Raw genomic sequence first — 18,088 nt, forward strand, 5'->3', positions numbered from 1 at the left:
TTCATGTACCTGTTGGCCATCTGTATTTCTTTTTTGGAAAAATGTCTATTCAGACACTCTGCCCATTTTTAAATTAGACTGTTTGTTTTGATATTGAGTTGTATGATTTCTTCATGTTTCAGATATTAATCCCTTATCAGATATATATTTTGCAAATATTTTCTCCCATTCTTTTTGTTTTCATTTTGTTGATGGTTTCCTTTGCTGGGCAGAAGCCTTTTGATTTGATTTAGTCCTCCTTGTTAGTATTGCTTGTTGTCTTTGCTTTTAAGGTCAGCTCTAAAAAATCTTAGCCAAGACTGATGTCAAGGTGCTTATCACCTGTGTTTTCTTCCAGGAGTTTTATGGTTTCAGGTCTTACACTCAAACTTTAATTGATTTATAGTTAATTATCATGTAATTTCCAGCTTCATTCTTTTGCATGTGGTTGTTTAGTTTTCCCAATACCATTTTTGAAGACACTGTCCTTTCCCAATTGTATATTCTTGGCTCCTTTGTCATAAGTTAATTGGCCATATAGGCATGGGTTTAATTTTGGGCTCTCTATCCTGTTCCATTGATCTATGTGTCTGTTGTTATGACAATACCATACTGCTTTGATTACTATAGCTTTGTAATATAGTTTGAAATCACAGCGTGTGATGCCTCCAGCTTTATTCTTTATCAAGATTGCTTTGGCTTTTCAGGGTTTTTGTGGTTCCATGCAAATTTTAGGATTGCTTATTCTATTTCTGTTAAAAAATAAAAAAAGGCAGCAGAATTTTGATAGGGATTGCATTGAATCTGTAGATTGCTTTGGGTAGTATGGACATTTTAACAGTATTAATTATTCCAATCCATGAGCATGAAATATCTTTCCATTTATTTATACAAGCAGGGTATTAAAGTCCCTACCTTTATTGTTTTGCTGTCTATTTCTCCTTTTAGTTCAATTAATTTGTCTTATATATTTAGGTACTCCTATCTTGGGTGCATAAATATTTACAAATGTTTTGTCTTCTTGTTGGATTGACCCCTGTCATTATGTAATGTCCTTTTTGTCTCTTAATGAAGTGTTTATTTTAAAGTCTATTTTGTCTGATATAAGTATAGCTATCTCAGCTTTCTTCTGGTTTCCATTTGCATGGAATATCTTTTCCCATCCCTTTTAGTCTGTGTGTGTCCTTATATCTGGAGTCTCCTATAGGCACTGTAGAGATAGGGTGGCTGAATGGATTAAAAAAAAAAAGAGAGAGAGACCTATTTCTTTTTACTGGAGAATTTAGTCCATTTACATTTGAAGAAATTATTGATATGTGTGTGTTTATTGTGTGGTAATTGTTTTCTGTTTTGTAGTTCCTCTGTTCCTTTCTTTTTCTCTTGTTCTCTTCCTTTGTGGTTTGACTTTAATAGTATCCTTCAATTCCTTTCTCTTTATCTTTTTTGTATATGCTATAGACTTTTGCTTTGTGGTTACCATGAGTCTTACATATAACACCTTATATCTATAGCAGTCTATTTTAATTTGATAACAAGTTTGAGTGCATTCTAAAGCTCTACATTTTTATTGTCTCCCCCACCTCCAAATTTTGTATTTTTGATGTCACATTTTACATCTTTTTATCTTTTGTATCCCTTAATTATTGTAGTTATAATTGTTTTTTACTAAAACTTTTGTCTTTTAACCTTCACTACTAGGTTAGGAAATTTTTCAGCCATTACTTCTCCAAATACATTTTCTGTCACTTTTTCTTTCTCTTCCCTACTGAGACCTCTATAATACAAACGTTGGTCTGCTTGATGTTGTCCCATAAGTCCCTTAAACTACCTTCATTTTTTTTTCTTTTTTTTTTCCTGCTCTGTTAATGTACTATAGTCTAGTACATTTTTTCCAGTTCAGTTATTGTATTCTTCATTAATATGACTTATGCTTGGTACCTTTTTTTTTTTTTTTTTTTTTTTTTGCGGTACGCAGGCCTCTCACTGTTGTGGCCTCTTCCGTTGTGGAGCACAGGCTCAGCGGCCATGGCTCACGGGCCCAGCCGCTCCGTGGCATGTGGGATATTCCCGGGCCGGGGCATGAACTCGCATCCCCTGCATCGGCAGCATTAGCAGGCAGACTCTCAACCACTGCGCCACCAGGGAAGCCCTTTGGTACTTTCTTATACAGCATTTTCTGTTTTTTTTTTTGAAGTTCTCACTGGGTTCATCCGTTCTTCTTCTGAGTTCAGTGAGCACCTTTATGACCATTACTTTAAACTCTTTATCAGATAAATCACTTATTTTGTCTCTGAGATTTTATCTTGTTCTTTCATTTGGAACATAGTTCTCTTTTTCTTCATTTTCCTTGACTTTCTGTGTTGGTTTCTGTGCATTAGGTAAAAGAGTCACTTCTCCTAGTCTTGAAGGAGTGGCCTCATGTAGGACAGGAACCTTATTATTTAACCCTGTCTAGCTCTTTGTTGTCTTTCAAACTTTTGTGATTGTCCAAGAAGATTTATTTTTAGTGGCTCCCAGTAGTTGAAAGTGTGCCAAGACATGTAAGTGTCCCAAAGAGGAGAATCTCAGTCGGCATCCGGATTTAGGCTGACTGGAAGCCAGAAACTCAGGCAGCAGCTTTTAAAGTATTCAAATGTATACAGTCCAGTGGGACCAGGTTAGGGAAGTTTTCAGCCATGACTTCTTTGAACAAGCTTTCTGCCTCTCTCTCTCTTTTTTTTGGGACCTCTATAATATGTATATCGATCCTCTTAATGATTTCCCATAAGTCCCTCACACTATTGTCTCTCTTTCTCTTTCTGTTCCCCAGCCCGGATGAATTCTACTCCCTGGATTTGAGTTAGCTGATTCTTCCTTCTGCTTGACTAGTCTGCTGTTGAACCCCTCTATTGAATTTTTCAGTACACTTATTGTATTCGTACACTCTGTGATTTCTATTTGGTACTTGAAAATATTTTTTCTCTTTATGGAAATTCTCACTTTGTTCATGCAGTGTTTTCCTGACTTCAGTGAACATCTATATATTATTTTGAAATGTCTGTTGGGTAATCACTTATATCTGTTTCATTAAGATCTGTTTCTGGATATTTGTCTTGTTCTTTTGTTTGTAACGTATTTCTCTGTTTCATTTTCTTTGACTGTGTTGGTGTCTGTGCTTAGACAAAACAGTCACCTCTCCCAGTCTTGACAAAGTGGTCTTGTGTAAGAGATGAGCCTCAGCAATAAGCCTAGCCCTTGCTCCTAGTTGTTTCTCAAGCCTTTGTGATTGTCCAAGCTGCTTTCTTTGTTCTTACTGGCTCTCAGTAGTTGAGGGTGTACCCAGATATGACAATGTCCCAAAGGGAAGGACTGCAATCAGCACATAGATACAGGCTGGTTGGAAGCTGGACCTTTAGGCAGCAGCTGGTTAAAGTATTTAGACCTTCCAGGTGGGTGTTTTGCCTGCTCCCTCTGATTTGGGCCTGGGTCTATGGCAGTGGTGTGTGTGTGTGCGCGCGCGTGCTCCTGAGTCTAAGATAAGAACTCCTTTGTTGTTTGCTACAGTTCTATGGGACTTGTGAATGTCAACTTGTGAACCCTGTTGGCTGTCAGAGTCAGGTGATCCAAGGGTCTTTCCCTCAGGCAGCAGCCGTAAAAGCTGGGGCATAAGACACTTGTAAAAGCTCCTTTCAGGGATATACTGGTGACTTGAAGCAAGCTAGAGGGAGAGAGCAGGGGGAGGCGTCTGCTGGTTTCCCTAGTCTGAGGAGGATTGCAGTCAGTCCCTGTAAGTGTGCTCAATTAGAAACCTGACCCTTAGGAATCTTTTTTTTTTTTTTTTTTTTCTGCGGTACGCGGGCCTCTCACTGCTGTGGCCTCTCCCGTTGCGGAGCACAGGCTCCGGACGCGCAGGCTCAGCAGCCATGGCTCACGGGCCCAGCCGCTCCGTGGCATGTGGGATTTTCCCGGACCGGGGCACGAACCCGTGTCCCCTGCATCAGCAGGCGGACTCTCAACCACTGCGCCACCAGGAAAGCCCAGGAATCAGCTTTTAAAGTACACACATAAGAGCCTTTCTTTGCTCCCTTTGCATTGAACCCTGGGAGGATAGCTGTGGCAACTGCTCACACACCTGTTAAAAACGTTTGCTACTCTTGTGGGTCTCCCGGATGCAAGCCCCATTGGCTTTTAGAATTAGGTATTTTGGGGGCCTGTCCCTTGGGTGGGGTCTTAAGAGTTGTGGTGGTGAATGTGGGGTCCACGTCCTCCACTCTTCAGGGAGAAGTTGGAATTGGAGTTCTCTCCTGATTATATATTGCTGTGCTGGGGGTGAGGTTTATGTCAAGCATGTCTCAGCCTTTCCTACCCACTTTGACGTGGGTATGTTCTGGTTTTACCCAACATATAGGAGTCGCTTGGGGTTTCTGAATTTCTTTCAAAGGAAACTGCTCCATGTGCACCTGTACATTTGGTATGTCCATGGGAGGAGAGGAGTTCAGGAGCCTCCTATGTCATCATCTTTGCAGCCAGGATTGCTCATGTCATAGGGCACTGAAGGCAGAAGGAAGGTAATGTGCTGAAAGGGAGGGAATGTTCAGAGAGAGACCATTTCCTAGGTTCCTTCTGGCATCTTACTCAGATTCCCTAGTGTTTACAAAGACCTTTAGTCTCTTCATAATCCTTTCTATTTTGCATCCCACTCTATCAGATTCATATCTTGAAAACGCCATTTTCTAATATGAATCCCTTGCTTTAAACATTTTTACAACAGCCACAGTTTACTGAGTGCCCACTTTTAGGGACCCTTCGCCAACACTCTGCAAGTTCTGTACCAACCACCCAGATTGATGGTTGAGGAAATGGAGTCTCAAGGCAACCCTGGGCTATTTAACTGTAAATACCAGTTTACTTTTCACTTGACGGATTTTTCTCAAATTCTGCGACTGGTGGCAGCATGTCAGGCATTACTCCAAACCACACAGTAAATACGATATGCCTTGCAGGCACACTAATGTTGACTCACAGATTGTTGTGGGAGATCTATTACTTTATTTCCTTCCATCCATTCAGTTATTTTGTATTCAGTGGGCATTAGCAATCCAGAAAAACATTCTGCAGGAAATAGGACCCAGACATCCAGTATTTTTTAAAGCTCCTCAGGTGACCACAAAGGGCAGCAAGGTTGAGAACCTCTGCTTGTATACATCTGGCCCAGATAGAGAATAAAGCTTCTTGGGCTTTAGGCTCCATAATCAAATTAAGATTTTGAAGCTGAGTTTCTACACCCCTGGCCCATTGCTCTACTGCACCCCCCCCTTTTAAAAATTAATTTATTTTTGGCTGTGTTGGGTCTTTGTTGCTGCATGCGGGCTTTCTCTAGTTGCGGCGAGCGGGGGCGACTCTTCGTTGTGGTGCGTGTGCTTCTCATTGCAGTGGCTTCTCTTGTTGCGGAGCATGGGCTCTAGGCACACGAGCTCAGTAGTTGTGGCATGCGGGCTCTAGAGCACAGGTTCAGCAGTTGTGGCGCACGGGCTTAGGAGCTCCGTGGCACGTGGGATCTTCCCGGAGCAGGGCTTGAACCTGTGTCCCCTGCATCGGCAGGTGAACCACTGTGCCACCAGGAAAGCCCTACTGCACCCTTTTTGTTAGCTCTAAGTTGAGGAAGGAAGTCAAGGGGCAGGATTCCACTCTCACATCTCTACCTAGGCTTTTTAGTCCCAAGTTGAATACTCATGGTTCTGCTATACCTGATAATAAAACCATTACCACACTGAATTATCTTTCAAATCTTAGCAAAAGCTTTTTCTCGTTGGACTATCTGCAGGTACTTTGGCATGCTGTATTCTAGGCTCCCATGACTTACGTATTAGGCTGCAATTCTTTACTAGACTGTCTTTACCACAGGTGGTGAGCCTCAAATTAAAGCATCTTTGGGTTTGAGGCTAATTGGTGTTTAGTAAACATTGGTTTTTCTATTATAAACAGTATTAAACTATTTATGCGGAAGATACAGCACGGCTTACTTAAACCATAAAGTCTTGAATGTCTTAAAGCTCACAGCTGGTGGCAGGACAAGTCAGATGCTTGAATGCAAAGGTGGATACATTCCAAGTTACCGACCGAAAGCCCTGGCTAAAGTAGGCTTCTCAGATGGACCCAGAAAGTCTCCAGGACATTGCCCATGGGCTACACTTGTTTAGGGCGCCAAGAACCCACAGGCATGTCATAATTTGTTATGTACTTAGCAGTTACAGGGCTGTATCTATGCCCCAAAGATTCCTCAGCACCAGCCATTGTAAAGATTTATTTTTTACTCTAAGACCTCTTGAAAAGTTCACTTACTATTTGTATGGATAATTATTCAAGATAGGGCAAAAAAGATGAAGCAGTGTTTTCTTGGGGAGTGCCACCAACTGAATACCAACACCTCAACATTTACAGCTTATAACACAACTTTTATTAGAAAAGTTATACATAACATAGCATCAACTATTTTCAAGAACAATATTAAACCTGATAAGCAACAAAAACCAGACTAACAAAATGTGTAACAAGAAACTAATGACCTTTCTATAATCAAACATTCAATTATCTACAATGTCTTTATACAAAGGGAGAAAAAACCATGGTTTACAGGCACATCATATTGAAAATAAAGCGGCAACAGCAATTTTATACAGTTACCATTCTCAAGAAACTGAATCATCAAAACAGTAATTACGAGTTCACAAATTTCAAACATCTCACATAATTTAAAATTATTGGGTATACATTGAAGTCTGAGTGATTTTTGTTTTCCACAAAAGTGCCAACACTTAAAAGCTAGAACTTTTCAGTGTGTAATTTTGCCCTAACATGTTAAGACATGTATTGATAATCGTAACAGTCACATAATTCCTGGTGCTATCTGATCTGTTAATATTAAAGCCTTTATTTGGATGTGTTTTTCTTCACTTAAATTATAGGAAACCGGATACTGGATTTCTGTTGCAAAGCTATTAGGAGTGTGCAAGCACTGGCAAAAATGATCAGTACTAAAACATAATAAATATCAGAGAAGCCATTAGTTTTTACAGCACTGTCTGCTTAAAGGTTAAGTCAACCAGTTGTACGATTTCCCATCAGTCCGTCCTTTCAGTTGGCATAGCAATTTCTATTTTCATGATCTGAATACTCAAATATATCCAAACATCTTTTTAAAACTTTGATTTATAGCTCCTGGAAAGTTATAAATGCTTTTTATATTCATTCTACTCTAAAAAGTCTATTTCTGCTCATTTTAGAGCCTCACTAAAACAATAGATTTCAGGATAGTAAGATTCATTAAAAAGTTTCAAAATGGAATGATTTACAAAAAATAGGGCACTTTAAACCAAGTCCTATTTTTTTGTAGCTGAAAGGGATTAGTTACAGTACAATTTCACACAACCCCATGATCAAGTGTGGAATTATACTTTAAAACTTAAGAGGACAATCTCTGCTTTGGGCACCATCCCTAAAGCACAATGGTTATGAAGAAGACTGCCCGGTGCCGGTGGGAAAAGACGATTCACACTATAGATTAACTTGTCAGGCATTTTCTCCTGAAAAGTTCTCCTTTCCCTGACTTTCCACTGCTACTCAACAGTATTATATGCGCCAATATTGCACAAATCTGTTCTGGACTGTTAAAATAAACTTGGGGTACTTGTTTTCTCCATCAGAACACAAACACCATACAAGCAGTTTCCCTTAAAGATGAAATTGATAAATTTAAAATACCAGAAGACATGAAGAAAGAGGCAGGGACTTTGTACACACAAAAATCTAAATTTTCTTGAAGGGTTCTGTGTGCCCTACACATGGGGGCAATTTGTACACACTAGTGAAATGAACACTAGCTATAATGCTTCTAGCTGCTCAAATAATGTGGAACCTTGGTCCAGGTGTTGCAATGATATCACTGTACGGTTCTTCCTGTGTCAGCTCAATAGCTTGCTGCTTTTTAAGAACCAGGAAGCTGTAGAACTTTGCTGCAGCTTGCTTTCTGTTCGTGTTTCGACACAACTCAAGCAAGCTGATAGACTCAGCTCCAGTTTTAGCGAGAGCTCGCTGAAATAAAAGGAAGAATTAAATGAAAATAATCTACACAATGAAGTAGTAATTTTAAAAGGATACTACTTTCGGATACTGAAAAAAGTATACTGTATTGTATATTCTGTTGGGGGCTAGAAGTAGATTTTTGAACAGTACCAGGGTGTTTCTCACATTAAAAAAGGCAAGGGGACAAAGTTAACATTTGTTGGGGCAACCTAATATAGATGATTCATTTTTTCTAATTAATAAAATCTAATCAGTTCATCTATCAATTTCATCTAATTGATAACAGTAAAATCTAGCACTTACAGTTCTGAAAACTGTCAACTATCCTTTGAATTTATTTTAGGAGACCTGAGCACCTTGCCTGGTATTTCACAGACACTCAAGATACCTCCTCTGTATCTGACACATTAAGGCCCAAGGATAAATGACACTGTACAATGATTTGACAAATTTAGTGATTCAACCCATTAAATTTGCTCAACCAAAAGTAAGAAAATGTACACACACAAAGGAGCTCTGCTTTGCAGGGTAACCACGGGAAAGTGTTCACCTGGATGCTTTCCAGGCTTACTCTTAGCCCAACAGCGTATGTATTAAAATAGTTTATAAATTTGCTCAACCAAAAGTAAAATGTACACAGGAGCTCTGCTTTGCAGGGTAACGACGGGAAAGTGTTCACCTGGATGCTTTCCAGGCTTACTCTTAGCCCAACAGCTTATGTATTAAAATAGTTTAAGGTGTGTGGTGTGGTTTTGCAAAAAGTTTCACAAAAGGTTTTCTGGTTATAGCATGTAATTTTTTTTTTTTTTTTTTTAAGGAAACACTGCCAAAAGCCTTTGATGAAATTTTTTCTCTAAGACTTTACCTGAAGACCATGAAGCATCTGCTGAGTCCTCTTGTTCCATCTTCTTTCCTCTTGATCCTGATCACCCCCTGAGGCATCTTCATCCTGAGTGAAAATGACCCCCACACAAAAACAAAAAAATGACAAAACTGCTACAAAATGAAGCATTTCCGTATCTCCTGAAAGCTCTAAATCGTGTGCATTTTGACTAATGGGAAAATCACTTAGCATCTAGTTCAACATCCTTCTTAAATTACAAAAGGAAATCCTCTGTACCTGCAAGCAGTTAGCTGAATATATTGACTCTGTACTGGTCTATAAGTGTGTGATCTACACGGTCTGGTCCATGGACTATCGCTGGTTGGCGAGCTATGCATTTCCGGCCCTTGCTAAGGTAAGAAACTTAAGCAAGGAAATAAACCGACTATGTCACTAAGCATACTGTTTATTTTAACTGAATGTATATTTATGTATTTTTTTTTGTAGCATAATTTTCTTTCTGGACGATGGTATTCCAGAAAATTCCTAATCTCACTATGGACCACTACCAAAGAGCCTGCAGACTAGCAAAGATGAGTAAGTAATACTGTTCCATACAGTGTTTTAAAAGCAATGGGCTATAATTTATATTTAACTGGAGTGGCGTGGCTGCCAGTCACCTACAAGACTGTCTTAAGTTGGCATGGGGCAACAGCTGAGATGCTTCCAGGCTATGCTGCAACTATCACTACATCCAAAGAACCAGGAGTTAATAACAGCTTAACATATATTACATATATTAGAAAGTATAATTTTAAATGCTGATTGAACACTAAGGCTGAGATACTCTAGCACACAGGCTGGAAGAGCTTTGGGGCTACATTCTGACTTTAAAACAGTGTAAGGCTCGTGTTAAGCACTAAATGGTTATGAAGTCTATGCTGGCATAAATTATAAACACGACCAGACGGTAATGAAAATTAGAGGAATACACATTCTACTATACAACCTTAAAGATCCAGGAAAAGAGGGAAAGAAAAAACTTGAACAGCCAAAGCATGCCCCAGGACAAACCACTCCAGTCTAATGAAAAAGCAAAATCCACACAAATAGATTAGAGGCAGATGCTAATAGCTGACCACACAATAACAAAAGCAGCTTACAAACAATTCAGAAGTCAAGAAATCAGTGAAAGGGCAAGTCCCATGTCCTTGAAAAGCCCCCAAGGGACCAAATGAGAGAGAACACAGCACAACATCTGAAGTTCTTAATGATGGTCTAGATCACTAAGTTCTGCTTATATCCAAAAATTTTTCATCACTCTGATGCTCCACCACAATGAACTCAGCTCCAAGGTGAAAAATAGTAAGAGCTGGTTGAAGATTTTCGCTAAACCTAGAACGGGAATTGATTCATCAGATCTTTTTTTTTACAACGTTTCCTTACCTCCTCCTCTTCATCATCTTCTTTCTCCTTCTCTTTCTCCTTTTCTTTTTCTGGTAAAAGTTCTAACTCTGGAATTAATTGACAAATATTTGGAGGCTCTTCTGGGGGCAGCTCTACAGGAGGTATTTCCATCTGCTCTACCTGCTGAGGCTTAAAGCAATAAAGATAAGGCAATTTCAGATGCACATTTTCAGGGTAGCTTCTCTTAACTATGCAAACATGCATGTAGTTGCTGCAGTTTTCAAAATGGAAAGAAATACTTTATCTTCACACTTCCTCATAATCAAAACCTGATTACACATCTTGTCCTTTTACTGTAAAGCCACAACATTAAAGTACTTTACAAAGGAAATTAATCCATTCATTATCTTAGAACAAAAGTGTTTTGTTTAATTCTATGTTAGGAATTTGCAAACAAGAAAAAACCCTCAACACTTTCTGTATTAGCATTTTAGGACTAAACAGAACCCACTGACTCCAGGGCAACGCAAAAAGGCTCGATCGTTAATTAGCCTGGTACTGTCGACCATTGCTGTATAAGGGCTACTGCAACTCAGCCTGAGCTCGAAATAAGAGCCTTTGTGCTCTTCCAGCAGCAGATATCAGGAATGAGGAGACTATTTTTCTGGGTCCATTTCTTGAATTTCTTTCTTCTCGGACTTAATAGTAACACATGAGAACATTAAAAGCGTGACAAGGGAACAACTACCCGGAGAGTGGTACTAGAGTAACCCGCTAGTTTACTTGTTCCCGTTCCTGAACTCAAAAACGCTCTTTTTTTTTTTTTTTTTTAACAACTCCTTACCATCAGAGGGCATAGAGAACTAGTTGTTAAAATTGGCAAAGAATATTCTTTTGCCAATGTCTTGATGATGGAGGCTGAACCAAGAGCCTAAGGTACCGAAAAGCCTCCCTTTGCCCAGAGTTAATTTATTCTATAGACCTAAGCTTGGGAAGCCTTAAACCAGACCACCTCCTTCCTTTATCCTCAGGATAGGAACACGAAGTGAACTTAACGGTAGCCAGTCTGAATGAAGTAGCAGGACGTTGCTTTACCTTTTTTCAGCAACTGGAGGAGTACGTAAGAGAGCCTAAAACTGCTTAGCATTAAAGACATACAGGAGTATTTATAAAGAATAACCAGAACCCGGAAGAGAATAGAGAGTCCAGGAATAAACCTATGCATATAGCACAAAGCAGCATCCAATGAGGAAAGGACAATCTCTTCAATAAATGGTGTTGGGAAAACTGGACAGACACATACAAAAGACTAAAATAGAAGAAAACACTGGTGATAAGCTCATTGGTCCTGACGACTTTTTGGATTTGACACCAAAGGCAAAAATAAACAAGTAGGACTTCATCATATCTGCAAATCGTAAGAGATTAATATCCAAAGTATATAAAGAATGCAACACAATTTAAGAGCAAAACAAACTGATTAAAATGGGCAGAGGATCTGAACAGACATTTTCCCGAAGACAGCAATACTGATGGCCAACAGGTACATGAAAAGGTGCTCAACATCTCTAATCAGGGGCACGTAAATAAGAACCACAATGAAGCATCACCCAAAAAACAAGAGATAACAAGAGTTGGCAAGGATGAGAAAAGGGGAACCTCTTGCACTGTTGGTGGGAATGTATATTGGTGCAGCCACTAGTTATCCAAAGGAAATAAAATTGCTATCTGAAAAAGATATCTCTGCACTTCCATGTTCACTGCAGCATTATTTATAATAGCTAAGCTATGGAAACAACCTAAGTATCCATCAACACATAAATGGATAAAGAAAATATACGTGCACAACGAACTATCATTCACCGTAAGAAGGAAATTCTGCCTTTTGTGACAACAGATGGACCCTGAAGGCATTATGCTAAATCAGAGAAAGCTCAATCCTGCATGATAGATATATCACTTACATGTGGAATCTTAAGTATCTTAAAAAGCTCACACTCACAGAAGCAGCGAGTAGAATGGTGGTTACTAGGGGGTGGGGGAAACGAGTAGAAGTTGGTCAGTCAGTTTTGGGGATCTAATACACAGTATGCTGATTACAATTAACAATACAGCTGTCCCTCAGTATCTACAGGGGATTGGTTTCAGGATCCCCTGTGAACTAAAGTTTACAGATGCTCAAGTCTCGTACTGCAGACAGCCCTCAGTATACATCCATGGATAAGGAGGTTCAACTATATACTATGTACTTGAAAGGTGCTAAGAGTAGATCTTAAAAGTTCTCGTGACAAGAAAATCTAATTCTGTGAGGTGATGGATGTTAACTGAACTTACCATGGTAATCATTTCACAATATATACATCTATCAAATCATTATATATTGCACGCCCGAAACTAATACAATTTATATATGTCAATTATATCAATAAAAGCAGAGAAAAAATGTTCCATCTTGCTGACAAAGTTATTATTAGCAGGAAGTTTGTTTCATTTTACTCACAGCGTACTTAACAGGTTCCATATGCTGCTTTACTTAGTCTATCTAGACTGTCAGATTCACCATGGGCTAATGTTTGAGAAGTAAAATAAAAACCAGGACCAAGTTCAGAGTCAAGGATTCCACATTAGCCAAGGATGCTCACTTTAGTCCACTGTGAAGCCGAGTCAGAAAAACCAAAAACTCCTAAGAACACCTCACACTTACAGGACATTGTGTTTTGATCCTCAGCTGTCATTCTTTCTGGACCCATTCCTTACTATTTTCTGCCCAAACCAAGACACTTCAAAAGGTCTCCTTAAATAACACTTGCTATTACTAGGGATCTAAAACATTGCCCGCACACCCACACCCCAAACATCTTGGAGAGCTGTGCTTACAGGGATCATGGGTTCTGGGTCCATCTGTCCCACTTTTCGCTTAACTCCCTGAGGTGGTGGTGGAGGCATGGCTGACTCATCCAGGTTTGTTCTGCTGGTCTCCATTGACTCCTGGAGGCGGCTTGGCTCTTCCAAAATGGGCTCATCTGCAATCGATCATATGAAGAGGGGACAACGGTCATACAGTCCTCAACATTCTAGAACCATTTAATACTAATATGCTAAGAGTTTCCCTCCACAAAGGTTACTAAATTTATAATACATTTAAAGGTGGGAAGAGGTTTTGAGAAGGACACGTCCCACCTCCAGTCCAAGGCAGGACAATCCTTTAGCAGACTATCACTCGGCCAAGTCCTAGACCTCAGACCTTTCTGAAAACAGAAAACTTCCCAGCTAACAAAGGAATATAAGGCATGTATTTCCCTGTCCAAAAATTTGAGAATACGTCTTTGTTCCTGATTTCTTTTACTTTGGCAATATATAGGTAAGTTCTAAGCCAATGTTCACTGCGATTGTATCCGGGAACTATCCCGGTGGAACAGACCGATGACGTCACGCTGCTGCTGCTGAGGCTGCTGGTCCTCTCTGGGAACCTCCGGATTTTCGAATTCTTTGAGGAATTCATCCAAATTATCAGCCTCTCCTCCTTTCCTCCTTTTTCTAAGATCTTCTGGTACTAGTGGTGTAAGACAGCGTGTAAACAGCTATTAAATAAAGAAATAAATACCAATTATAAAATCTCTACTATAAATCACACGAACCGAAAACCTGCCACTGGCATTACTATTTTCCGTAAGTATGTTTTAACTATCTGTATATATATTTAGCATGATTTCTACTTAATGCTATATTCATGCTTCATTCTACTTTATAATTTGAAATCCTCTGTAAAAATTTTCACTTGCAATTTTAGAAAAGTTGAGAATGAAATTTTTAACCATTGTCTGTCTCGTAACTTGGAGATAACCCTAAAGTTCTAAATTTATTTACCTGCAGTTTATTTTCATATTCATACACTTAAAACAATCTAACTGAAATCATACCCAACAGCTTTGCATAGTGCCTTTTTCACTTAATATTGTACAGTAATTTCATTAACTGTCATTTCTAGTATTTTTAATGACTGAACATTCCACTGAGTGGAAGTAAATATATATGCCACACTTGAATGATTCTTCAATATTTTAAGTTTCGTTTAACTGTAAATAATAATTAATGAACATCTTTATAGAAGTGGCTTTTTCCATATTTTGAATTACTCCTTAAGAAAAATTCCTAACATTGAGACCACTGAGTCAAAAAAAAAAAAAAAAAAAAAACCCCACTTCAAAACCTTCTTCCAAATGATTCTACGATTGTGCTTCCAATATACAGCAGTTTTGCTGCTTTAAACACTTTATAGTAAAAATCAATTGGTTCTATGATGCCTCAGAACTTTGCTTTAGAATAGTCTGGAACCTGAAGTGAGCAGAAAGGGCCTGTAAGTGAAAAAAAACTCTCATAAAGCCAGATTTCTGTACTGTGGGAAAAGTAGAACGACCCCTTGTTTTAGCCAGAAAGCAACATCTAGATTGCAGACTGGAACCACAGTACACACTAAGGCAACAGAAGTGGTAACGTATCAGAGAAAGTTGAGAGAACTGTCATTATTTAGAACAGTGAAGATTAACTCTACATCTTTTAGAAATGCAGGTGTCACTTATCATGATCTTTCAGATCAGGTTTATGTTCAGTATACTGTTGTTTAAGGGAGGAAAAAAAAGAGAAGGTGCTATATCACTGAGCAATACCTGATCAAAAATGATTCAAACAAAAGTTTCTTTTAAAAAATGATCAAAATCTATATGAAATTTAAAATTCTGCAAACTATATTACCTTCAGTAGTCTGTTATTCCACAAAGGCTGAGCAGGTAAAGAGAAAAGTTTTTCCACTCCCCCGGTCTCTTTCCACATCATCAATTTCTTGGTGGGTGGCGCCAGATCCAAAGTAGTAACAATATCGGAGTAATCACTAAGCTGGGCTCTAATCGTCTTGCTATCCAACTCTTTGACACTGTCAACAATTAGCTTCCTCTTCCTCTTGGCTTTTGTTTCTTTGACTGGCATGATATAAGAAAATAAGGTCATTTTGTCTGAGGCCAGCATGAAACATACAACTACCAGATTTGGTCTCATTATATTCCTGCTTTTCTAAACACCTTGAAGAGAAGTTAAGCTTTCGTGAGAGTAGAATCTGTTTTAAGTGATGTTTCCCAAGTACCATATAGAGGCTAGCGTACAATAGGTATTCAATAAAAATTTGCTGAATGAATGAATGCTGACTTTTAGCACAAAATGAGCAAAATAATGGCAAGAGCCAATTCATTTTTGCCCATGTAGCTTTATATTGTAAACACATCACACTTGGTTCAGAGTTGGGCTCGAGTCCTAGGTTCTGCCACTTATTAAGTGAGTGACCATTAAGAAAAGTTAACTTCATTTTGCTAACCTCTTCATTTTCTCATTTGAAATATGGCCAACCACTTATAGGGGATTGTAAAATATTTAGTATGATGTCTGACATAGATTGAGGACTCCATAAAAGGTTGCAACTACTATGATTTTTATTGGAAAAGTTACAATTCATATATGGCAGCTGCACAAGCAGCTTGATAAAGTGAAACAAGCCCAAACCCAGTCAGATGAACCCAGAACTCCATCCTGTACACTCTTTGTATCCTCATTTCTAATCCTTACTAAACTCTTACAAAGAGGTAACATTATCTCAATTTCTTAAGATACAGAAAAGCTCATGGTATTAAATAAATTCCTCAAGATTTCATTGTCATACATGTTATATACCCCATAGGTTTTTAAAATACTCATGTGGTTCAAAATTCAAGATTCAAAAAGATGTTATACAGTGACAGCCTCTGTCCAGGCCCTGTCCTCCAGCTACTGAGTTCCCTTCCTTGAAATTAAAAAGTTCAAGTTTTTGTAACAGCTGGCTAAGCTCAATTATCCTATTTTAAACACTGCAGTATATGTCCCTCTTACCTTGTTTATAGATCTCTGTCATATCTGTCAATAATATAGTATATAATTTACTTAATTACCCATGTTCCCCTATTATTTAAGTTCCACGAGGATAAAGACTTGTTCATTTTTATATTTTTAGTTCCTAAATATAGCTACACAGTAAGTACTCTTTTTAAACCAGAAGCCCAAATCAGAATTTTTGGTGATCAGATTCTAAGTAGGAAACCCAAAAAGTTAATCTTGTTTTACTTAGAAGTAATAACAGTAACTTGAATTATACTGTAAATGACTTAAAGTATTCTACCCCATTGTATCCACACACCATCTAGAAATTTTAAAGTTTCACATCCAAATTACATACTGCCTCTTTTACTCAGAAGCAGCACCCCCCAATTAAATATGCTCTGCTGTGCTTCTTAATAAGCAGTATAAGAAAAATACTGATTTTAGAACCTTTGATATTTCCAGTTAAAAGTATTTTTAGATTTTCCCAGATTGTAGCCCAAACCATACACAGAATCTAGAATTTTGGAAGATAACTGATTAGTCAATCTTGTACTTTACTGAAAAATGCCTTGCAGTGCTGTTTAGTCAATCTTGTACTTTACTGAAAAATGCCTTGCAGTGCTGTTACACTTGTGACCTGTTGGCATTTTTGTAACCCCCAAAGACTAAGATATTTATTAGCAGAAAGCTTGTTCCATACTTTTATTTCACAGCAACTTGTAAAGATACTCTGTAAGATATTCGAATTATAAGTGAATTAAAGTTTCCATTATAGATGACTAACAAAGGAGAAAAGAAGTTTAGTTATATTTAAAATGAACAGCAGATTAGTGGACATGAGCCAGAACTAGAAAAAGTTCAAAGTCAAAAAGTTTGTTTGCTCACCAGTGATATCAATAGGTTCCAAGGCAAACGCTTCTTCCTCATTTGGAACAAGTGTTGTTTGATCGGTCATAGTTGGCATCGGTTCGACAGGATCCACTGAATCAGGACTATCAGGCCCACCCACTATAAAAGCAGAAATTTGGTCACAAAAGGCTTGGCTATTTAATAATATATATCCAGCAAATGAGGGGGAAAAAAATCCCTTTGAGTAACTGAAAGAAACCCATGGGTTCCAAAGAAAAAACACTTTTCTAGTTATAAGGAGGTCTCTCCAGTTGACCTATTGCCCAAAAAAGGGGGCGGAACACAGGGTTAAAGAGACTCAATCTAAGCACTGTTTTTAAGGAGATTTACAGCTTATTAAAAGCTGAAACTTTTACTTTTTGGTCTTCTACAGTAAATATCTTTTTGGATGCCATCCATCATGCCCAGGATCACTGAACACGAAACGCTTACTTGACACATTATCATCCTCATCCATATCATCGTGCGCAGGCTGTTCTGGCAACATCACCCCCGCCTCAGACAGGGCAGGGGGGTCGTCAAAGATACCGCCGTCATTATTGCTAATAAGTTTGTCATCTGAAATAGGGAATGTAATTTAGTTACAATTTGAAAAAGAAATGCTAAAAGAACAATAGCCAATCACTGGAAAAATGTTAAAATGGATTAAATTTAAAAATTTAAATCTGTATTCAATATGCATCTGTTCTCTTCAAGGTAGTATACAAAAGTATAAAACACTTAACATATGAAAAAAAATCTCTTAATTTTAAAACATATATTTACTTAAACACAAACAGAGCACTTCGAAGAATTAGTAAAACTTAAAACTCCAAGACAAGCAGTTTTAAACAAAATTAGGTATTGTTAAAACATTTTTAGGCTACAGGTTTACAGAAAACTTTTACTGAACCAACTGGTGACAAGTCACACATATATACCTAGAGAGATGCTCAGGACTAAGAATTAGCAACTGCTCTAAAACCCCGCAACTAAATAAAGAAATTATGTTAGAATAATCACCTGTTG

At 38.3% G+C, this 18,088-nt stretch overlaps 1 protein-coding gene across 2 annotated transcripts in view; it reads right to left on the reverse strand.

Moving 5' to 3' along the window:
* Positions 1-6,392: 6,392 nt before the first annotated feature.
* The window catches only part of RAD21 (RAD21 cohesin complex component), a 28,310-nt gene continuing 16,614 nt past the window's right edge, over positions 6,393-18,088 (reverse strand). The window contains exons 7-14 of one of the 2 annotated variants that reach the window (XM_032609845.1): positions 17,513-17,638; positions 17,057-17,179; positions 15,023-15,246; positions 13,692-13,851; positions 13,148-13,293; positions 10,310-10,459; positions 8,906-8,989; positions 6,393-8,049 (exon numbers count right to left, since the gene is read on the reverse strand). In XM_032609845.1, the coding sequence (XP_032465736.1) occupies positions 7,858-8,049; positions 8,906-8,989; positions 10,310-10,459; positions 13,148-13,293; positions 13,692-13,851; positions 15,023-15,246; positions 17,057-17,179; positions 17,513-17,638 (1,205 nt within the window). In that variant the 3' untranslated portion in view covers positions 6,393-7,857. The remainder of the gene's footprint in view (positions 8,050-8,905; positions 8,990-10,309; positions 10,460-13,147; positions 13,294-13,691; positions 13,852-15,022; positions 15,247-17,056; positions 17,180-17,512; positions 17,639-18,088) is intronic. The other variant, XM_032609846.1, reaches the window with a different exon arrangement.

This window comes from Phocoena sinus, chromosome 17 (genome assembly GCF_008692025.1).
Source record: "Phocoena sinus isolate mPhoSin1 chromosome 17, mPhoSin1.pri, whole genome shotgun sequence".
Taxonomy (NCBI): Eukaryota; Metazoa; Chordata; class Mammalia; order Artiodactyla; family Phocoenidae; genus Phocoena; species Phocoena sinus.